Source organism: Lynx canadensis, chromosome F1 (assembly GCF_007474595.2).
Source record: "Lynx canadensis isolate LIC74 chromosome F1, mLynCan4.pri.v2, whole genome shotgun sequence".
Classification (NCBI taxonomy): domain Eukaryota; kingdom Metazoa; phylum Chordata; class Mammalia; order Carnivora; family Felidae; genus Lynx; species Lynx canadensis.
The window spans coordinates 63,847,532-63,868,638 of NC_044319.2; the positions used below are offsets into that span (position 1 = coordinate 63,847,532).

The 21,107-nt window shown below is 46.2% G+C and overlaps 1 protein-coding gene across 2 annotated transcripts; it reads right to left on the minus strand.

Moving 5' to 3' along the window:
- Positions 1–1,927: 1,927 nt before the first annotated feature.
- SLAMF7 (SLAM family member 7) lies at positions 1,928–18,408 on the minus strand. 2 transcript variants are annotated; one of them, XM_030301858.1, is made up of 7 exons: positions 18,307–18,408; positions 8,184–8,426; positions 6,550–6,822; positions 6,217–6,333; positions 5,173–5,276; positions 4,382–4,444; positions 1,928–3,626 (listed from the first exon to the last, which is right to left on the minus strand). In XM_030301858.1, exons 1-7 carry the CDS (start codon positions 18,356–18,358, stop codon positions 3,555–3,557), a joined length of 924 nt encoding a protein of 307 aa, XP_030157718.1. In that variant the 5' UTR covers positions 18,359–18,408; the 3' UTR covers positions 1,928–3,554. The 2 variants fall into 2 exon arrangements, with proteins under 2 accessions (XP_030157718.1, XP_030157717.1); XM_030301857.1 differs by having other exon boundaries at positions 8,094–8,426.
- Positions 18,409–21,107: the final 2,699 nt, after the last annotated feature.

Consider the following 21,107-nt stretch of genomic DNA (forward strand, 5'->3'; position numbering starts at 1 on the left):
ACTTCCAGGTTCAAGATGGGCCACTTCTGTTCAAAGTACCATAGAAGCAAATCAAAAGTTGAATACCTTTTGTGTCCCTGCAAATGTTCCACTTGATCAGAAACTCAGTGGCATTTCCAGTCAACCAACCTCCAAATGCCAAGCCAGCTTGGGACCTTCTCACTCCAAACAAGGCTGGCTATGTGGCTCTAGTCAATCAGATATTTTCTATTTTTCTCTTCCTTGTTCTTTATTCTTTATCCTATAAAGGCTTCCTGCCTTCTACTCCATTGTGCAGTTCTCTGAATGGAGACTGCCCACTTCATGAAGTGTTTAATAAAGTTTGTTTGTATTACCTACTTTTTAAAATTATTTTTTAACTCCAGTGCGGGGAAGCAGGATATACCACCTCAAAATGTGCCACTTTGGCATGTGGATTATTTGGAACTGTCATCAGTCAAGACCCAGCAGGCTCAGGAAAAGCTTTTTGCCTCTCCAAATTCTAATTCTAACAGAATTTAGAAAGGGGGTCTGTACCAGAGAGAGAGCCACTACCAGAGGTAATGTTTTCATCCAAGAGACTTCTCTACACGGCAGGGCAAACATTGTGTACAAAACATTTGCTCTTCTCATCATCCTGTGAATCACCTTTCTCCCCTTTGAAATCCTAGACCCCTACCCCTTTCCTTAGCTCAGGATAGTATTAAAGCCTCAATTACCTGACTGGCTGGGTCTCATATTTTTATGTGGCCCCCGAATATATGAAACCAATTTTTTTCACCTGCTAATCTGTCTTGTCAATCTAATTGTTTACCAGCCAAAGAACCTAGAAAGGAAGAAGTGAAAGTTTCTCCTCCCCTGCACCAGACACCTCCCTTTTAAGGGCTGATTCTCTATTTTAATGCTTCTATATCTTATCTAAGTTGACTTGTAGGAAGTTAACCATTTTTCCCCCTGTATTATTCCCTTCCCAAGCATCATCAGCCATAAATGAATCTTGTACTCCATACCATGCACTTAATACTGGTTTCATGTAATCCCACACTGCAAGCCCTATAATGGCTTTAGAAATAAGAAAATAGAAACAAGAAATGAGAAAATAGTCTTTGGCAGAGGTCACTCTGCTAGTAAGGGCTTTAGACTCCAGACTGCTTGTCTCCAAAGCTATGCCGTTTCCCTCGTGCTACACTTGGGAAGAGGGGGATCCACTCCTCTCTAGCCTTTTTTTTTTAAGTATCTATTTCTTGTGAGACACACACACACACACACACACACACACACATACACACACACAGTGCGAGCAAGGGAGGGACAGGGAGAGAGGGAGATCTAGAATCTGAAGCAGGCTCCAGGCTCTGAGTTGTCAACACAGAGTCTGACTCAGGGTTTGAACCTATGAACCATGAGATCATGACCTAAGCCGAAGTCGTATGCTTAACTAACTGAGCCACCCAGGTGCCCCCACCCCTCTCTAGCTTTGAGTCCCCATCTTCCTCATCCTCTGGTGGATGATGGGTGGTGGAGTGGGCACTGCTTTTTTTCTAGCTTTGGTTGTATACGGCAGTTTCTCTTTGCCTCAATTTCAACATTTGTAGAGTGGACACAAGTACCTGGGCCAGCTTGTCCTGTAGGAGTCATGTGAGGACCCATAGGATAAAACTTTACTTTACATGAAAGCAACTGGCTCCTTGCAAGAGATTGCAGGATGTGGATGGGGGTGGGAGAGGGGCGTCATAGAAAACTCACCTGTTGTTGGGATGTTCACCTTACTCAGGAATTCCCTACCCTCCTAGCCAATTATGCCCAGTTTCCATGTTGCCTCTTCAAATGCTTTATAAAATTCGCTCTTTTCCCAAGTCCCTTGAGAAGAGTTTCCACTGCTTGGGAGTCACTGTGCTCCCCCAATCCGTGGGTTGCTTTCTTTTGAATAAAAGACATTAAACAAAACTGTTTTCGTTTTGTGATTTGGCAGTTCAGGCCCCCTCAGACCTGGAGCATCAGATCCCTTCCCACCATTTTCCTTCAAGATGCGTCCATAAATATATCAAAAGTAACTATCCTCCTCCCCCCGTTTTTCATTTCATTAAAAAGGGAAACTCTATGAGGGGCGGGGATTACATACATTTTATTTGCCAGACCGACCTGGCGGGGATTCTCAATAAATATTAGTTGAATGAATTACGCAACTTTAAATATTTATACACGATCACCTCCAGTTCTGCGTCTTTTATAATAGATTCGAAATGTGTCTTCAGGTTCAGTGTCTCCATTGAGATGGGCTTTTGTACAGCCCTAAGGCACGACCTTCTCACCTACAGCACGGAGTGTAAATAGAGCTGAGGCAGCAGCCCTTGTCTTCAGTCCAGACACACTTTAGAATTTCCACCCGGCCAAACATAGTCTTCCGCCTGGCTTCTCTGTCCTTGTGTTCTTTGACCTCCAGGTCCTGTGGCTCCACACTTGGCTCTCCAGTTATTGGGGATTTGTGGGGAGACCTGCTCCTAATGCCCACAGAAGTCACTCATGAGGAACCAATTTCATAAGGGCAGAGATCACACCTGACCGAAATCAGTGTAGGCTCAGCACAGTGCCGGGAACACGGTTAGTGAGGTGGTTAGTGAATCCATTGCTGGCTACTACGTCTGCTTCTTCTGGAAATGTCTGCCATTCCTATATTCTTGCCCTTTTGGCTGCCAGACTCTGGGTCCACTCCTGACCTCCAAGCCCTAGAACGGGAGCTGTCATTCTTATGACGGACGCTGCATTTACATTTTGTGGAGACACTGCTAAGCCCCTTGCTTGGGGTTGGCTGATAAACTCACCATCAATCTCCAGGAAGAGATGGTTGCCCATTCATGGTTTGAGGACATTTCTCAGGAGTGGATGGAATTAGGAACTCATCTGAAGGACCTCAATCTGAAGATAGTCGCTCTGGAAGGAAGTCAGTAATTCATACTTCCTTGATATTTCTGGTCAATTCAGTGATTTTTTTTTTTTTTTTTTTACCATTTTCTTTCTTTTTTTTTCTTTATGGTGAAAAATTTTATATTTAGATTTAGCCAGCTGGACTCAGTTTAGATGATCCCAATTTTGTTGGCAACATCCAAAACATCATAGTCGGGAGCCAGTCGAACGTATGTTTCCTTTTCTCCATCAGGCCTGATCAGAGTGTTGACCTTGGCCACGCCAATATCGTAGAGCTTCTTCACGGCCTGTCTGATCTGGTGCGTGTTGGCCTTGGCACCCACGATGAAACAAGTGTGTTGTGTCTTCCATCTTCTTCTTCACGGCTGACTCGGTAGTCAGGGGGAGCTTGGTGATGGCATCGCGGTCAAGCTTGTTTCTCCGGAGGCTGCCCTTCCCAGGATATTTGGGCTGCCTTTGGAGACGCAGTGTTTTGGGCCGCCGGAATGTAGGTGACGTGCAGATCTTCTTCTTCTTCTTTCTTTATGACTGTGGACACCTTTCAGCACTGCTTTCTTGGCCTTCAAAGCCTTTGCTTTGGCTTTGGCTTTGGGAGGGGCAGGGGCTTCCTTCTTCGCCATCTTCATGAGGCAGAAGCAATGCACTGCTGTTTAGTTGACGATCTCATAGGTGAATAACGTTGGTGTGTCTGGGGATATGGGTGTAGAGTGGGGCTCCTCCATCTGTTAGGCAGATATAAAGATCAGAGGTAGAGGTGGGAGGGCTCTGGATCCCACCAGAAGACCCCACCATCCCAGACACTCTTCCTAGCCAGGGTCACCCAATTATTACTTAAGTTCCAACCACATTTATCTTGTTGAATGCTTAATGAGCTGCACTTTACTTCCGATAATCCTATTGCTTTCCTAAGTAAAGTGCTAACTAAGCAAAGTGCTTGGCCCATCCTCATCTTTTCTGATCTGGTTGGGAGGAGAGACAGGACAGTATCACTACTTCTGCGAAGCGTGATCTGTGAAGGGTTAAGCTTTAAAGCTTAGCACGTTAGTAGTTTGACTAGGGAGAGGGTGCGAACACGATGCAACATAGCTAGACCAAAGGAAAGCAGCAGAAATTTCTCCCACCTCCGGCTTACTGTTGGCTCAGCGGCAAGCTGGCATTGCCTCCCCAGCCCTCTGAGGCATGACCCCACCCTTGGACTTTTCTCAACCCAAATCTTCGGGATCCTGCTGATTTTCCCTAGAACTTCTTCTCTCCCTTTCTATTTGTTCCATATTACCCCATTCAACTCCTAAAACATAATTCTCATTTATTCTGTTTATTCTTGGGTAACCCTCAGCAAAGAGAATGGGAACATACCGGGGAAACGTTTAATACCAGAGAATACAAGATCTTTGGGGCCCAAGACATTTTTCGCTAAGCTTGAACCAGGAAAAAGGATGAGACAAGTAAGGTGAATCTCAGCTCTAAAGCTTCTTACCTTTTGAGGTATTTGCACTGAGAAGTAAAGTGTTTTTTCTGGATTTTCCTCTGGAATAGTTTTCTATTAAAAAAAAAAAAAGAAGAAATCATAGGGTCAGCTCGACAAGGCCAAAGAGACACCCAGAGTCTAGAGAAGGGAAAGCAGAGATGGGAGAAGGGGCAAGAAGGAAGAGAGGTTCTGGACCAGGAATGGGGAAAGGAGAAGCTCTTGCTGGTGAGTGTTATTATAATTATTAATAACTTCTTTTCAAGAAGACATTGCCTGATTTTTAAACTGTGTTGTATTTAGTTTAAAACTGTGTAAGATATAGAAGTCCTGTGATCTATGAGCAGCCTAAGGTGATGGAAGTATAATGGGAAGTAATATTGTTAAAGTTGCAAGTAAATTTTTCCATTAGCCTGAAGGGTCCTTGGAGCAGATATGTGAGGATCACTGATGGGTCAAAACGACAGAACTACATTATAACTTAAACATCAGGCCAGAGTCACGCTTTTCTACCTGCCGTCCTTTGAAAAAGAAATTGGGCCTGTTGAGTGGCCCTTGTGAACTGTGGAGGGAAGGGAAGATGCCATGGATCACATGGTGAGCATCACTGGCTGGGTCAGAAACAGAGGCCACCAAATCCTGCACAAGACAGAATTCATAAGGACTTGGGGAGACACATGGGGTTTCAAGGACTATACATCCTCATACCCATGTTACCCAAGTCCATGCAGAAATTTCAACTAAAGCAAGAAGGGCCTTAGAGAATAAGATCAGCCTCCAGGAAAGACAGAAAAAGGACTCACATCAACGCAAGTGATTGTGTCGTAAACTGGGGTCTCTCCAGACGGGGGGTAGTGGTTAGGAATTTCCTGATGAGTGTCCATTCCCTTCCTCTCTTCAATGGACTCTGAAAGTGAGGCGGGAGAGAATCAGGGCCAAACCTCCTTCCAACTCACCACCCCCACCAGCTCACCCCCTGGAAGACCCACTTAAGGTTACTGCCATGCTGAGTCCCTACAGCTGAAGGGTGTTTCAGGACGTGGGACTCTCAGTGCTACACTCAGGGAGATCCCACGATGAACTGGTTACTCTCAGCACTTCACTTCCCAATTTTTGGACCAAGTCAGCCAAAGGGGAAGCAGAGCGAGTCAGAAATGCCTTCAGAGCTCTTTCAAGAGGGAAGGAAGATTTTAACATTTGCGATTTATACACAACTGAGGCTTAGGTCCCTCCCCAACACCCCACACAAACAGTATCAGTGGGAACCTGAGAAAACAAATCAGCAGGGTTTAGGGATGCAGAGCCTGGGACGTGGCACGGAAAGAGGCAGAGACAGACTTCTCCAGGAGGAATGCATCTAGACTGAGGTACAGAGTAAAGAGAGGTCTCTGGAGTTGGTCCGGTGACGAGGGCCAGGACTGGTTTGGGGCCTCTGACAAGGGTGGGGATTGGAAGGGCTGATTAGGGTGTGCCGCTCTATGGGACCTCAGAGTTGGAGGCTGTCACCTCCCGGGTCGGGGGAGCAGAGTCAGCAGTGTGGGGTTTGTGTCATCAGGAGAGTCACGCCAGTAAGTCCCTTTGGGGGAAGGGTAGGGGTGGCGCTGGGGAGGGAACTGGGAGGAGTTCGGTCTTAGGGGAGGAGTTAAGGACTCCAGCACTCTCTTACTCCGGAACTAAGGAGTGAAGGTTGGTTGTGTTCTCCTTGAGGACACAGAGTATGGCTTCTTCATTTCTGTATCCTTAGTGCCTAGTATTGAGCCTGGCACACAGCTCAACGTATGTTTGTTGAATAAACGAGGGGGCACATGCACGGATGAGGCTGAAGGCAAAAATAGTGTATGCTCTACCTTTTCTTTTTTCTCTCTGCATAATCAGAAGAACTGGCATGAGTGCAAAGGCAGTGATCAGCAACAGCACCCCCAGGGAAGCCAGGATCACGGAGGATTCTGAGTCAGCAGCCGCACCTTTAAAGATAGAGTAGGTGGGGGCACAGGGAAGGGAGAAGAGTCAGATAGGGAAAATGACCCAACTTCTGAGGCAAGTGCCACCTCCCTCCCAGTCTGCTGAGTTCCCGGGGGTCTCCAGTTTTCATGGGCTGTTCCCAAGGGGACCAGGGACTGAAGAAGGTCTAGGTCCTGAGACCAGAGGCCCCTGGAGAGAGAGAGAGGAGAGAGAGTCACCTTCACAGAGCTTCCTGGCAAAGATGGGGTTTGAAGAGTTGCTGCTGATGGGGTTCCGGACCACACAGATGAAGATCGTGTCCCTTTCTCCCAGCCTCCAGGATATGGGGAGGATGGAGCCATTATGGGACTCATTGGCTGCCTGCCCCAGGGACTCCCAGCTGTAGGTCACATCCTCTCCTCCCTGGTCCATGAAGCATGTCAGGTTGGTGAGACAGGTGCCATTCTTGTTGTTCTGCAGACCCATGGTAACTTTGGGCTTTGATAGGCGTTCTGCAAAAGAGAAACAGACCACCAAGGGTGGAAACTATGCCTTCTCTGAATTATTCTTGTAGATCTGGGACTGAATCTCTGCGGTGCTACAGAGCAGAGAGGGAGCAGTAGTTCAGGGAAGAATTCTTATTCTTATCTGGGAAAGAGCTACCTAGGTCTGCTTTCCCACAGCTACCTAAAAGCACCAATAGCAGTAGAAATAATAATAATACAACAAGAGAGCAGCTGCCATTTTCAACACACAGCTATATGGCCAGCCTTGTGCTAGATGCATCGTAGATGGGAGCTAATTTTATCTTTTCCAGAGGCTCCCCATTCTTCTGTCCTCAGGCTTCCTTGAAGCGACTTTCGCTTTACTCTCCGGGAGAGAATAGTGTGGGAATAATACCTCTGGTCCCCCCCTCTCTCTCTTCTGCTCGCTGTTCTCCCCTAGAGAATGAGCAATTTGCTCGTTGATGAGATGGTGAGAGCCTGACATCCACCCTCTACATTTCTCTACTACATCTGTCTACTTTGTGCTGTGACGATTTCTGTTTAGATGTGGTTTGACCTTTTCCCCCTCCCCCAGCCAGTCTGGCCACATAACGCGTGTCCCCCTGATCCCCTCAATTATGTCTATATGGAGGGCCACCTGGCTCAAGGTCCATAGCCTACATCTTAAGGGCAAACTTGGAGGCCCATCTCCTGGCATCCCTTGTACTGTAGCTCAGTGAGTGAGACAACTACTCTTACAGCTGGTTGAGCCATTGTTTTGTAAGTTCATCTTCCCTGAGTGATCTAGAGTTGGGGGAAAATATTTCTCCTATCTAGCTTCGCCAGAAAAAATAACTGATATTTTTATCTTCCTCCTGATTCTTGTGTCCATTTCTCAGTTGATTGGCGTTGGTAGGGGAGAAGGTGTAATTGATGTTTATACACAAAAGTCTTTCTAAGATAGGGATCACTTTCTTCCTCATTACAGATACGGAAACGGAGTTTCATAGAGCTTAAGTAACCTGGCGAAGGCTATGCAGTTAGTAGGTAGAGCAGCCAGCATTTGGCTTGTGTGGTCGCTGTGTCCCACATCATCCATTGTCTATACTGCATTGCCTCTCGCAGTCTCTGAACAGGAAGGGAACTTAGGGGTCAACTACATTCACTTCATCCATACAAGAGTTCCCTCTTCCACATTCTTGCTAAGGGTTCATCCAACCTTTGCTTGGACAGCTCCAATATCAGAGTTTACCACTTTATGAAAACAGTCATCCACTCTGGGAACCGATTCTGCTCACCATAGACACGCAGCCTATACTCCTGGCTGAAGGAGTCTTTGAGGGAAGAGCTGTATATCACCATGCGGTAGTCACCAGAGTCATTCTTACTCAGTTTGCTGAGCTTCAGGGAGTAGTTTCCTTGTAAAAACTTCACCCTTTCCTTGTTGCGACTGTGGGTCACTATGACGTTGGCTTGTCTGTCTGGCATTTTTGGCTCTATGGTGACGAGAGGGGTTGTGTTGAACGTCCAGACGATAGTGTCTATCTGAATTCCTGGGAGCTTCAGAGGGAAAGTCACAGACCCACCAAGGTTACCAACCAGCTCCTTCTGGGCTCCAGAGGTTGCTGGCCCTGCCGAGACAGAGAACCGTAAAATAAACCCATGTCCCTGCCCTTGTCACCAATTATTCGCCTGCTTTGGGTCCTGGGAAGGTCCTGAGAAACCCTGTGGAGCCAACCCAACCAACCTCTGGGAAACCCTTTGAAACCTCACTCACACGAAGGCACTGAGGTCAGAGCGCCTTGCCTGAAAGCAGCGACTGCAAGCAAACCCATCCCTTCCCAGAGACCTCAGTCTGGAAAGACCACACTCTGAGGTAGGTCATCAGGCCCGGCTCCATCCTTGACAAGTTCCCGTTAGGGGACAAGTGGGGAGCTTACTGTCCCCTTCCCCCAGACTCCCTTGGGAGAACTGATTTGGATGCAGAAGCACAGACCAGACACTGGGGAGGGAGCTCTAAGTTCCTAATGATAACAATATCTGGGAAACTTGGTCTCCTGTTTTAGGGTAGATTAAGGTGCATTCAAGATCATCCCTGAGTGAGGTTCTCATTGACCTGAATTTCGGTGTCCTTCGTTGAGTGGAAAGGCAAGGGGTGAGTTACTGGATGCCCTGCAGTATGTCCAGGGGCACCCGTGATCCTTACACCCAACGATTAGGACTTGTAGTGAGGCTTATTTGACTCTTAAAACAATGCTTAGAGGGGCGCCTGGGTGGCGCAGTCGGTTAAACGTCCGACTTCAGCCAGGTCACGATCTCGCGGTCCTTGAGTTCGAGCCCCGCGTCAGGCTCTGGGCTGATGGCTCAGAGCCTGGAGCCTGTTTCCGATTCTGTGTCTCCCTCTCTCTCTGCCCCTCCCCCATTCATGCTCTGTCTCTCTCTGTCCCAAAAATGAATAAACGTTGAAAAAAAATTAAAAAAAAAAACAAAAAAAAAAACCAATGCTTAGAGGAAGGATTCATATATATATATATATATATATATATATGAAACTTGAGCCACAATGAGGTTAAATGACTTGTTGAAATTACAGTCTGTAAGAGGGAAAGCCCACATCAGTACCCACAGGGTCGAGGTCTTATAGGTCACTGTTTACAGATGAGAGAACTAAATGCCAGACGCTGAGAGAACTTATTCAAGGATCACGAATAGTGGTGAACCAAAACCAGAACCCAAAGCTTCTTAAAGGTGTTCTCCATAAAAGCACAAAACCCAGTTTTCTTCCCTTCTGCCTCTTACCGTAATGCGTCACGCTGAAATTTCTAAGAGAATTTTTATTAGTTCCATCACGGAAAGCACAAAAAGGAAAAAAAAAAAAAAACGAAGAAAACCTTTTTTTTTTTTTTTTTTAACGTTTATTATTTTTGAGACAGAGAGAGACAGAACATGAACGGGGGAGGGGCAGAGAGAGAGAGAGGGAGACACAGAATCTGAAACAGGCTCCAGACTCTGAGCCATCAGCACAGAGCCCAACGCGGGGCTCGAACTCACGGACCGTGAGATCGTGACCTGAGCCGAAGTCGGACGCTTAACCGACCGAGCCACCCAGGGGCCCCGAAGAAAACCTTTTTAAGTCATCTCTCTGCCCAGCGTGGGGCTGGAACTCATAACCCCGAGATCAAGGGTTGCATGCTCTGCGTACAGAGCCAGCCAGATGCCCCAAGAAAATCTTTTCCAAATCCAACAGAGCATCCAAACTATAGGTTCCTGACCATTGTAGTATAACGAGGTAACTGCTGGTCCCCATTATGACTTTTGTAGGCTGCTTGCACTTTCGCCGTAGTTGGTCCTTCGACCATAAAAATATTAAAAATTATATTTTATGACTGCATTGGCATAACGATGAATTGTAATGCCAGCTGGACTCATTATTATATATTAATTGTTATCATTATACTTACTTTTCTTCTGATTCTGAAATTAAAACTATCGTAGGTCCCGGGCCCTGTGCCTCAGTGGCTCCGTATGATTGACCAAGCATCCAGGTTCTATTTCTGTATGTTGCCATACTTTTTAAATCGAAGTAGAGTTTCATGTTAGTTTTAGGTGTGCAACACAGTAAGCCAACAATTCTATACGTGACGCAGTGTTCCCTATGATAAGCATAGTCACCACCTGTCACCAGACTAAGTTATTACAATATTATTGACTCTAATCCCTGTCCTGTGCTTTTCCCCCCTGTGACTTATTTATCTTATAGTTCAAAGTTTGTACCTCTTAATCTTCTTCACCTATTTCACTCCACCCCTCAACCTCTCTGGCAACCACCAGTTTGTTTTCTGTATTTATGAGTCCGTTTCAATTGTTTTGGTTTTTGGTTCCACATATCAGTGAAATCATATGACGTTTTTCTGTCTCTGTCTGACCTCTGTCACTTAGCGTAACCCCCCTGGGTCCATCCATGTGATTGCAAATGGCAAGATCTCATTCCTTTTCATGGCTTAGTAATATTCCATCATGTATATACATCACATCCTCTTTATCCATTCATCTACCCATAGACACTTGGGTTTGCTGCCACATCTTGGCTATTATACATAATGCTGCAATAAACAAAGGGGGGTGTATATATCTTTTCGAATTCGTGTCTTCATTTCCTTTGGGTAAATACTGGGTGGTGGTGGAATTACTGGGTCATATGATATTTCTGTTTTTAATTTTTTGAGAAAACGCCATACTGTTTTCCACAGTGGGTGCACCATCTACATTCCCACCAACAATGTGCTAGCATTGCCTTTTCTCCACATCCTCACCAACACTTGTTATTTCTTGTCTTTTGGATCCTAGCCATTCTTTTTTTTTTTTTTTTTTTTTTATTTATTTTTGGGACAGAGAGAGACAGAGCATGAACGGGGGAGGGGCAGAGAGAGAGGGAGACACAGAATCGGAAACAGGCTCCAGGCTCCGAGCCGTCAGCCCAGAGCCTGACGCGGGGCTCGAACTCACAGACCGTGAGATCGTGACCTGGCTGAAGTCGGACGCTTAACCGACTGCGCCACCCAGGCGCCCCTGGATCCTAGCCATTCTGATAGGTGGGAGGTGATCCCTCACGGCGGTTGATTCGCATTTCCCTGATAACTAGTGATGTGGAGCATCTTTTCATGTGTTGGTTGGTCATCCCTACGTCTTCTTTGGAAAAATGCCTCTTCAGGTTCCCTGCTCATTTTTCGCTGGATTATTATTACTATTATCATTTTAGCATTGAGTGTTACCATAATATTTTCTACCCCTGTGGCGCCGCCGTAACTTATCCCTCTTCTAGTAAAATACAAATTCCTGTACTGGGCTATCCGGGTATCGAAAATGGCTGCCCTATTGTTTCCATAGTCTCTGTTACAACCCAACTACTCTGACAGAGTTCCCAGTATAGTTGCTATGTATTAAGGTTGAATCCGTGCCCATCCCTTGTTGTAAAGATTATGCCTAATACGTAAAACGATCCTGAAAACTTGGAATTTTGATCCCTTTGCACGGGGATCAGCAACCTATAATCCATGGGCCAAATGTGGCCCGCGGTCTGTTTTGGTAAAGAAAGTTCAAACTGAACACAGCCATGTTCTTTTGCTTACATAGTGTCTCTTGCTGCTTTTCCATTACCAAGGCTGACTTGAGAAGTTACAATAGAGATTATATCCTCTGCAAAGGCTAAAATATTGACTATCTGACCCTTTACAGCAAAAGCTTGTCAGCTCATGATTGGATGAGAAAACCGAGATTCAAAAAAAAAACCTAAGTAACTTGTCCAAAGGCACAAAGCTAGTAGGTGACGATTTGTTGAGGATTTAACCCAATGTCCCCCCGTTGGTTTAGTCTGAAGGCCCTGGGGCATTTGTGCCAGCTCTAGCCCTCTCCCCTTCATCAGCTCCCAGGAGGGCTCAGATGTTAACCCTGAAGACTTTGGGGTTAGACACAGTCTAACAGTCTGTGAAGACACAGATCCTGGTTTCCCCTTCGTGTCCTTCGGTGAACTTCCCTCAAGCCCGAGCTGAGCTGCCAGTGCCCCAGAGTAAGGGAATCTGATGCCACTAAATGTTCACCTAGTCCCCCTAGTCCCTCGATCACAGTTTTGGGATCTTGACCAACCTTTTTTTTTGGGGGGGGTGGTAAATTTGTGTCCAAAAGTACTGGCTGCTTCCCAACCTTTTTCTTTGCGGGGGAGGGGGGTAAATTTATGGCTTCTTCCCCTGGGTAAATGCCTTTTGAGGGGCTGATTCCTGTTCGAAACATTTCTGGCCCCTTGTCCCCATAATTTATCAGTCAGTGCATATATATTTTAGATCCATCAAGCCTTTATTAAATCATTATGTTAAATAATCTGATTTTTCAAAAAGCTTCTCCCCTGCATCTCTAATACTGAAGTAGGACGGCTTCCAGTGGTTTAACCATCTCAACGGGTGTCTAAACAGTCCCAGTACATGCAACAGACAAAGTCTATTTTGTTTTCAATTTTTGACTGATCAACTAATGTTTGTGTCCTTTTACTTCAACAATAAGGTGAATATTCTGCAGTCAAATGAAGGTTGGGTATCCCCTGGCCCTAAATAAGTGCAATCCTGGATTTAGGGCACCTTTGAATAATAATCATTTTCGCATGAGGTTTGGGGGGAGATGTGTAAGCTGGGGAGGTGGCAAAATGCAAGGATGTGGCTTTAGTGGCTGTGTGCACCCATTTAGGCCATGCACGATTATTCTTCTCACTTGTTCACACATGTGGTTCTATTTTTGCAGGCTGAATGTCAAGAGCTGCAAATTTCGTGTGGCGATATATATATATATATATATATATATATATATATATATATATAAAACATGCCTCCAAATTCATTGCTCCTTGTCAGTATGAAATTGGAAGACCTCACGGTGCAAATTGCCCACAGGAGCCTAGAGGGAGTCTATCGTTCTACCTTAATTGTATCTTCAGGATGAAAAGACGGGTCATGAAAGAAGAAAGTGGTTCCATGCCATTCCCCAAATGTGAGTTCAAAGGCTAGGGGGCCGGGTGGGTGAGTCCTAACCAGTTTTATTTCCTCCTCTGTGGAAAGACCTTCCCAGAGTTTCACAACTCAGTTTTTCAGAGTTGGTGGGGGGAAAAGGGATCCAGAAACAAGAGACTTCTCTTCTCAGTATTTCAAGACTGAACCGAAGCTTCGCGTTCTGATTGGCTTTTCCACCTGCCCTGATCCTATCGAATTTCACCATGCCTAGGTAGGTCATGGTTTCCTCTTTCAGTCACTCCTTCCTCTAGCAAGGATTTATTTTGCTCCACATTTGTGCCAGGAGTTCCATATTTGTGTCTAGGAGCTGAGGATATAACTAGGGAGCAACTCCCACTCATGGGGTCAGGAGATAGTCATTAATTAACTACCTGTATGGGTTATAAAACGGGATGTAGCAGGCATTTGGGGAACCTACAGTAGGGAAAGTGAACGTGATCTGTAAGATTGGGACACTCTAGAGAATGAGTGGATAACACCTACCAAAAAGGCCCAGGAGGATTGGGCCTCAAGAGACTCATCTACCCTCCCACCTGGAGGACCAGTGCAGTGACTGTCCTAACTCGCCTCTTCCGCATCCACCTTACCCTTTCCTCATTTTGTAGCAGCTTCATGGGTTGGGTAAGACTGACAGGCGCCTAGCTCAAGGGGTAGCCTTCCTCTGGCGTGCTAATTAGCTCAACAGTATCACATGACCTGGGCTGACTCATCAAGAAAGTCCAGGGCATTTGCTCAAGGGCAGGATGACCCTATGATGCCGTGAGAAGACATGACGTCACTTACTACCACCGGACAAGGAGCCAGCCTCCCTCACCTGACTCCCAGTTTACTTTGTACCCCACATTTTTTTGTGCTTTATCCGTCTCTCTGCCGGTCCAAGTATTATTCAAGACCCATAAAGCCCTTCCCTGAGCAAGCCTCCACTTTTTTCTCACGTCCACCCCCTGAAATTTACCACACTTGATTTTCTACTTTAAAGTCCCCAGAAGGAGTTATTCCGCTGGGCGGTGGGTGAACGTACCATTTGTTGACCCATAACTGGTCACCTGGTGGTGAGGTCTGGGGTCACACCCAGGGAGGGATGGGGATGGCCAGGCCGTATGGAACAGTGTGAAAGGGGTAGTGCTCTGGCCTAAAGGGGAGCCAGGAGACGGTTCACACCTGGTATCACTCCTTAGCTCCTAAACTGGTTTAGTGGGCGTTAGGCTTTTTTATTTCTGAAAGTAACTCCATGAGATAGAGGTTACTAAAACTTCACCTTATTGATGAGGACACTGGGGCTCCAAGATGCTGAGTGATTTCCCCATGGCCCCAATCCGAGACGTGGTGGACGTGGGACGAGAAGCTAGCGGGTCCTTCTGTCTCAGAGGCCTAAGCTCTTCACACGGCTGCCTTGCCACTGAGCACTTTGAGTTTCAGTGTTTTCAACTCTCATAGAGAAAAATAACCTTTATTTGCCAGAATTTGGGGTGGATGAAGGGGCGACATGGATTTGAAAGCATTTTGAGAAGTTCAGAGCCGTCTGCCAACGGGGGGTGGGGAGGGGAGCCTTATCTAGGAGACAGGCCTTGAGAACGCTTCTCATTTTTACTTCTCATTTCACTAAGGATGGCTAGAAGTGAGAAACAGATTTCCCCAAACTTCTTTGGTTGGCTTCTCAGCAGGATGAACTTCTCAGAAGGTGGTCTGGAGCCTAATGCCTTTGACCATTCCCTGGCTAATTCACGGCAGAATGGTTATGCCCAATCACCCCGCATGGTAAGAACTCCCGCAGCCAACGTCCCCTGCCAACCTGCCTTTGGAGGTGGCGGGGGGGGGGGGGGGCGGGGAGCTGGAGCAGGAGGCCCTCTGCCTTCTGTCCCGGCCAAGACTCTGATGTTTTGACAGCAGGAGCATCGACCCTAAGACACTGTTCACAACAGGAAGGGACAACAGCTCCTCCCCTTCGTCACGTACCTTTCCTCTGGGTTATCACTTCCTCCACCATAACCTGTTTCCCCCCACAAGACTTAAGAGATGAGTGGAGAAGGGGGGAGCTGGGTGGCTCAGTTGGTTAACGGTCCATTAGCGGTCCATTAGAATGTACCAGCGTCTCATGGCCTCCTCTTCATGGAAGCCAGAGCATCTCAGAGCCGGGAGAGACCTTAGGGACTACGAAGTCCTATCCCACCTCACACATGAGGAGACTGATGCTCCCTCCAAGGGTCACGGTGACGTGTCCTCAGTCAGTGGAGCCAGGACTCCTAAGGCAGGGCTTCCCAAGCTATGCCCCCGCCACCCCTGAGGCCGGTGGCAGCACCTCAAGGTGTTTCTGGAGAGCTGAGAGAAGGTCCAGGGGGTGAGAGATGGGGAGGGGTGATGGGAAGGAGGCTGGGGAACCCTTCTTGCGACAGGGAGGCTTCCACTCCGTGCAGTAATTTACATGTTTGATTCTGCATAAGGTTGTGTTTCATAAAAGCAAACTGTTGCTTAAGACAGAAAAACACCAATTTTGGAAACTACTGTTCCTTACCCAACTTCCCCTTACCTCACGTACAACAGAAAGAGGATTTTAAATCAGTCTTAGGTACGTGAGACAGAGGTTGCCCCTCGGTCATCTACACCCCCATTCCCTCTTGGCTCTTCTGGTCTTTTTCAACATCTCCTCAATACCTGCTCACCCACGTTTTCTGTTTTCCTTTTTTTTTTTTTTGGAGAGGGGTGGTGGAGGGGCAGAGGGGGAGAGAGAGAGAGAGAATCTTAAGCGGGCTCCACGCCCAGCGCCGAGCCTGACGTGGGGCTTGATCTCACGACGGTGAGACCATGACCTGAGCTGAAATCAAGAGTCGGATGCTTACCTGACTGAACCACCGAGGCTTGTTTTCCTTCTTTAAATTGTCTCCTCGGGGCGCCTGGGTGGCTCAGTCGGTTAAGCGTCTGACTTCGGCTCAGGTCACGATCTCGCTCGCGGTTTGCGGGTTCGAGCCCCGCGTCGGGCTCTGTGCCGACAGCTCGGAGCCCGGAGCCCGCTTCGGATTCTGGGTCTCCCTTGCTCTCTGCCCCTCCCCTGCTCACGCCCTGTCTCTCTCTCTCACTCTCTTTCTCAAAAATAGAGAAACATCAAAAAATTTTTGAAAACATGGTCTCCTCAGCCCCGCTGTATCACTTAGTCCTCCCAAAATCTGTGAGGGAGAAGCAGACTATTGAGCCCATTTTCCAGATGAGAATCCTGAGTCCGCAAGAGCGGTTTCTTGGCCCCTCTGAACGTGGCCAGGGTGGTTCCTGTTGGTACATCCACATCCTGAGCCTGGAGTGACCTGCTCTCTTCCTGGGCATCTTCAGTCCCTACCTTGGCCTCGGGTAGCTGGAGAGGTAAGGAATCTCAACAGCTCTCCTGGGGAAGATTCAGCTCAAATCCGCAATTACAGAGGGCTTCTCCGGGGTCCAGCGCATTGTCAGGCAACTGGATGTGATGAAAAGAACACTAACTAGCTTTGGAAACCCAGTCCCTGCCCTACTTTTTAACGGCTGTACCATCTCGCCCAAGATACCTGACCTCTCCAGCCCGAGTTTGCCCATCTAAGAACGGAGGGTGATGACGTCTATCTCACAGGCTCATGAGGACACGGTGTGAAAAACGCCTTGGATGTGCAGCAGGAGCGTAATACATGCGATTAGTACTGTACTTGTTTGGTACCTGGTATCTCATTTAAAACATCACAATAATTCTGCAAGTTAGGCTATGTGCTCGCGTACAGAGGCCGAGGACCTTACTCACGACAATACGACGAGGTCAAACCCGGGGGTCCTTGTCCAGGGCTGGCACTGCTTCCTCTGCCCTGCCCACTAGAGGCCCTAGGACAATCGTGGACTCCCTTCAACCACGGGGGGGGGGGGGGTGTAGCACCCAGTGCTGCCCACAGCTCGCGTTCCAGGTGAGCACCTGGGGGTTTGAAAAGCCCCGCTGTTTCCTCCCCCACTTCACATTTTTCAAGTTCCACTTCTGATTACTGTTTCTATTCAGGGAGCCGTTTGTAAAGCGAAAGCCCACGGTAGGACCACCTGCTCCGAGCCAGGAGCTTCCTAAAAGCATGCAAAATTCTAATGAACTCAGGGAAGGCGAGGGTCTGCTGATGCTGAGCACTCAGTGAGGCCGGGAAGGATGGGAAGCAGCGACCGACTGTGTGGTCTGGGGCAGGTCGCCGCAGGAAGTCGTGGGGTGCCCACAAACGGACCACCTGTGCCAAGTCCCCAGAGGGAGACCTCATGGGGGTGCCCTGCGAGTTGGGTGACTGGAGAGATAGTCCTAACCGATGGGGCTCCAGGTCCTTTCTGAGAGCTCTGAGGTTAGTAACATCTTCAAAGGGTAGAACCCTTGGGACCGGAGAAGCAACAGCCTCAGTCCTTCGCGTTAGTAAACATAAAGTGCCTACAGTAGGAGACGCTCTTCTGGTGGACACGGGTTGAATTGGCCTGGTTAAGAGAGAAAATTCAAACCTTTCCTGCCATTAACCTCCCTGTTATGCACACTCATTGAAAATATCTTTCTAAGCATATTTAAAACCTATTTTTAAATATGGACTTCTAAATATTTAAAAAACGTATACTTATAAATAAGGAAACATTCACCAGTACGCTCTCATTTTGATTTTAAAGTCGCCCTCCAAGGGAAGGAAGGCTGAGGCTCGGGGAAGATAACATCTTTTATTTAATTCATGGCAGAACACAGGTCTTTCTGAACACAGGTCTTCAGCCCTTCCTTCCCTGGGACAGTCAGAAGGGGCGACTGTCCCCAGAGCCGTTCTTTCTCCTCTCGTTTCTTCCTGTCCTCTGATTTAGAGGTCACGAGATGCAGAAAATAATATGAGATGAGGGAGCAGAACTTCCTGAGTTGGCCAGAGTCCCAGAGTGGACCCCAAAGCCTAGAGGTGTACAGGATGGGGAAGGCAGTCAGGAGAACAGGACGGTCTGGACTCACCTGGATGTTGGCAGAGAAGGACAAGGATGAAGCATGCTAGGTAAGCAAGCATGTTGCTGTCCGGATGTCAGTCACTCAAATGATTCCGCCTCCTTTGCACAGTGCACACACCTCTCCTTTAGCTGACGTTTTTATAGGAGGGACCATGAAAGTGACACGTGACCATGAGCTGTCTCTAGTTTTTTTTTTTTTTTTTTCGTGATTGTTTCACTTTAGTTGTAGGTGGTCAATGAAAGGTGTCAGGAGTGAACTGAGTCCCAAAGGTGATGCAGACCCCATTTTACAGAGAAGAAACCAGGCTCACAGAGGCTAGGAATTGATTAAGGCCACACAGCCAGTCTTTTCTGCTATATTACATCATCTCTCAGATATTCGGAACAGAGGAAATGGAAGCAAAGAGAAGGTCAGAAGGAGGAACAAAGGGTGGCACAGGGAATAATAACAATATTTATTGGGCTTTGCTAAATCCCAGGAGCATGTGCATTTTTTTTTTTTTTAATTCCTGTGAGATACCACCATAATTCTTATTTCCTAGACGAGAAAGTGAAGGCTTGGACAATATTACAGCAAAATTAAAAAGTTATTTTAATTAAAAGAAACCATTATGAGAGGCAAAAAGGCAAGCCATATAGTCTGAAAAGATATTTTTAATACTTTAATTCCACAAGAGTCTTATATCCATAATACATAAAGAAGTCTTACATATCAATAAGAATTAGGCAGACGACCCAATGCATAAGCGACTGAAATAGATACTTCGTTAAAAAAATTTTTTTTAAGTTTGTTCATTTATTTTGAGAGGGAGAGAGAGAGAGAGAGAGAGCGTGGGGGAAGGGCAGAGAAAGAGGGAGACAAAGAATCCCAAGAAGGCTCCTCACTGCCAGGGCAGAGCCCAACATGGGGCTCGATCCCACAAACCGTGAGCTCATGACCTGAGCTGAAACCAAGAGCTGGATGCATAACAATCATAAATGTGTCTCACTGGTAATCACAGATCTTCAAAAAGCAGAAAAAAAAAGTTTCTCTTGGATAGAAGCCCAGGAGTATGATTGCTGAGTCAGATGGTAAATGTCTGTTTAATTTCTTAAGAAACTGACCGACCATTTTCTAGAGTTGTAACATTTTACATTCCCACTGGTACTTTCGGACAGCTTTGATTCTTCTATATCTTCATCAGCATTTGCTATTGTTACCATATTTTATTTTAGCTGTTTTAATAGATGTGCAGTAGTATCTTATTGTGGTTTTAATATTTAGTATTTAAATCTCTGATCCATCTTGAGTTGATTTTTGTATAAGGTGTGAGGTTTAGACTGAGGTTCATTTTTTTCTGCCTGAAGATGTTCAATTATTCCAGCACCATTTGTCGAAAAGATAATCCTTTCTATATTTAAATGCTTTTGCAATTTACGGAGAAATCACGTGGCCATACTTGCATGGGTGTATTTTGGGTTATCTATTCTGTTCCATTCGTTTACATAATGTTATTATTGCTTTTACTAGAGCCCAAGTCTACCATTTTATTATTTCTTTGTTTCTTCTTCTTTGTTGCCATTGCCGTTCTTCGGTTTTACTTTCTTAGTCATTCTGTGGGTCACTTGAAATCTGTTTTAAATTTCAGTTCATTCTTTTTTTTTAGTATTTATTTATTTTTGAAAGAGAAAGAGCATGAGCAGGGGAGGGGCAGAGAGAGAGGGAGACAGAGGATCTGAAGCGGGCTCGGTGCTGTCAGTACAAAGACCAATGTGGGGCTCGAACTCACGAATCGTGAGGTCATGACCTGAGCAAAAGTCAGACCCTTAACCAACTGAGTCACCCAGGTGCCCCTTGAATGTTTTTTATAGTTTCATTTTGATTTATCTACAGTATATATATATATTTTTAATGTTTTATTTATTCTTGAGAGAAAGAGAGAGCACGAGTGAGGAAGGGGCACAGCGAGAGAGGGACACAGAATCCAAAGCAGGCTCCAGGCTCCGAGCCGTCAGCACAGAGCCCGACGTGCGGCTCAAATCCACGAGCTGTGAGATCATGACCTGAGCTGAAGTCGGACGCTCGACCGACTGAGCCACCCAGGCGCCCCATATCTACAGTGTATCTTGAACAGATTTTTAAATGGCTGCTTTATGCATTTTATTACACATACATAAGTTATGGTCTACTGGTATTGACATTTTACCAGTTCAACTAAAGTGTAAAACCTTACTTGTATTAGATTCTTTTACTATCCTTTCCTAATAACTTATCTTAAATATATCCTTTATATACATTGAGGACCATGTAAGGTAATGTTATAGTTTTTGCTTCAATTATCAAATATAATTTAAAAACTCAAGAGGAGGATAGTCTATTATATTTATCCATATATTTTAAAAATGTTTGTTTATTTATTTATTTTGAGGGGGGAGGGACAGAGAGACAGAGAGGGAGAGAGAGAATCACAAGCAGCCTCCACCCTACGTGGGCCTCAAACCCACAAACCGTGAGATCATGACCTGAACTGAAATCAGGAGTTGGACGCCTAACTGACTGAGCCACCCAGGTGCCACCTCTCCAGCTTTTAGAATTATCTTGTGGTTGTGTTTTATATACAATGTCCGGTATTTTTATTTGTACTTAGTGGGGAAAATAAAGAGAAATGTATCTACCTCATCTTTTCTGGAACGAGGAACACGATCATGTGTTTTTATATCCTTTCTCTCTTCTGACTCCAATGAAATCATGGTGACATCTTTTAAAAGGACTTTGTTAATTTGTGAAATGAATTCAACGTGGATAACTTTTCTTTCTTTTAAAATTTT

Coding starts and splice junctions, on each gene's coding strand:
- SLAMF7 (XM_030301857.1), bottom strand. CDS start 18,358: ATGCTTGCTTACCTAGCATGCTTCATCCTTGTCCTTCTCTGCCAACAT. Junction 8,427..18,306: donor CCTTCTCTGCCAACATCCAG/GTGAGTCCAGAC, acceptor CTGTCTCGGCAG/GGCCAGCAACCTCTGGAGCC. Junction 6,334..6,549: donor TGCCAGGAAGCTCTGTGAAG/GTGACTCTCTCT, acceptor CTATCTTTAAAG/GTGCGGCTGCTGACTCAGAA.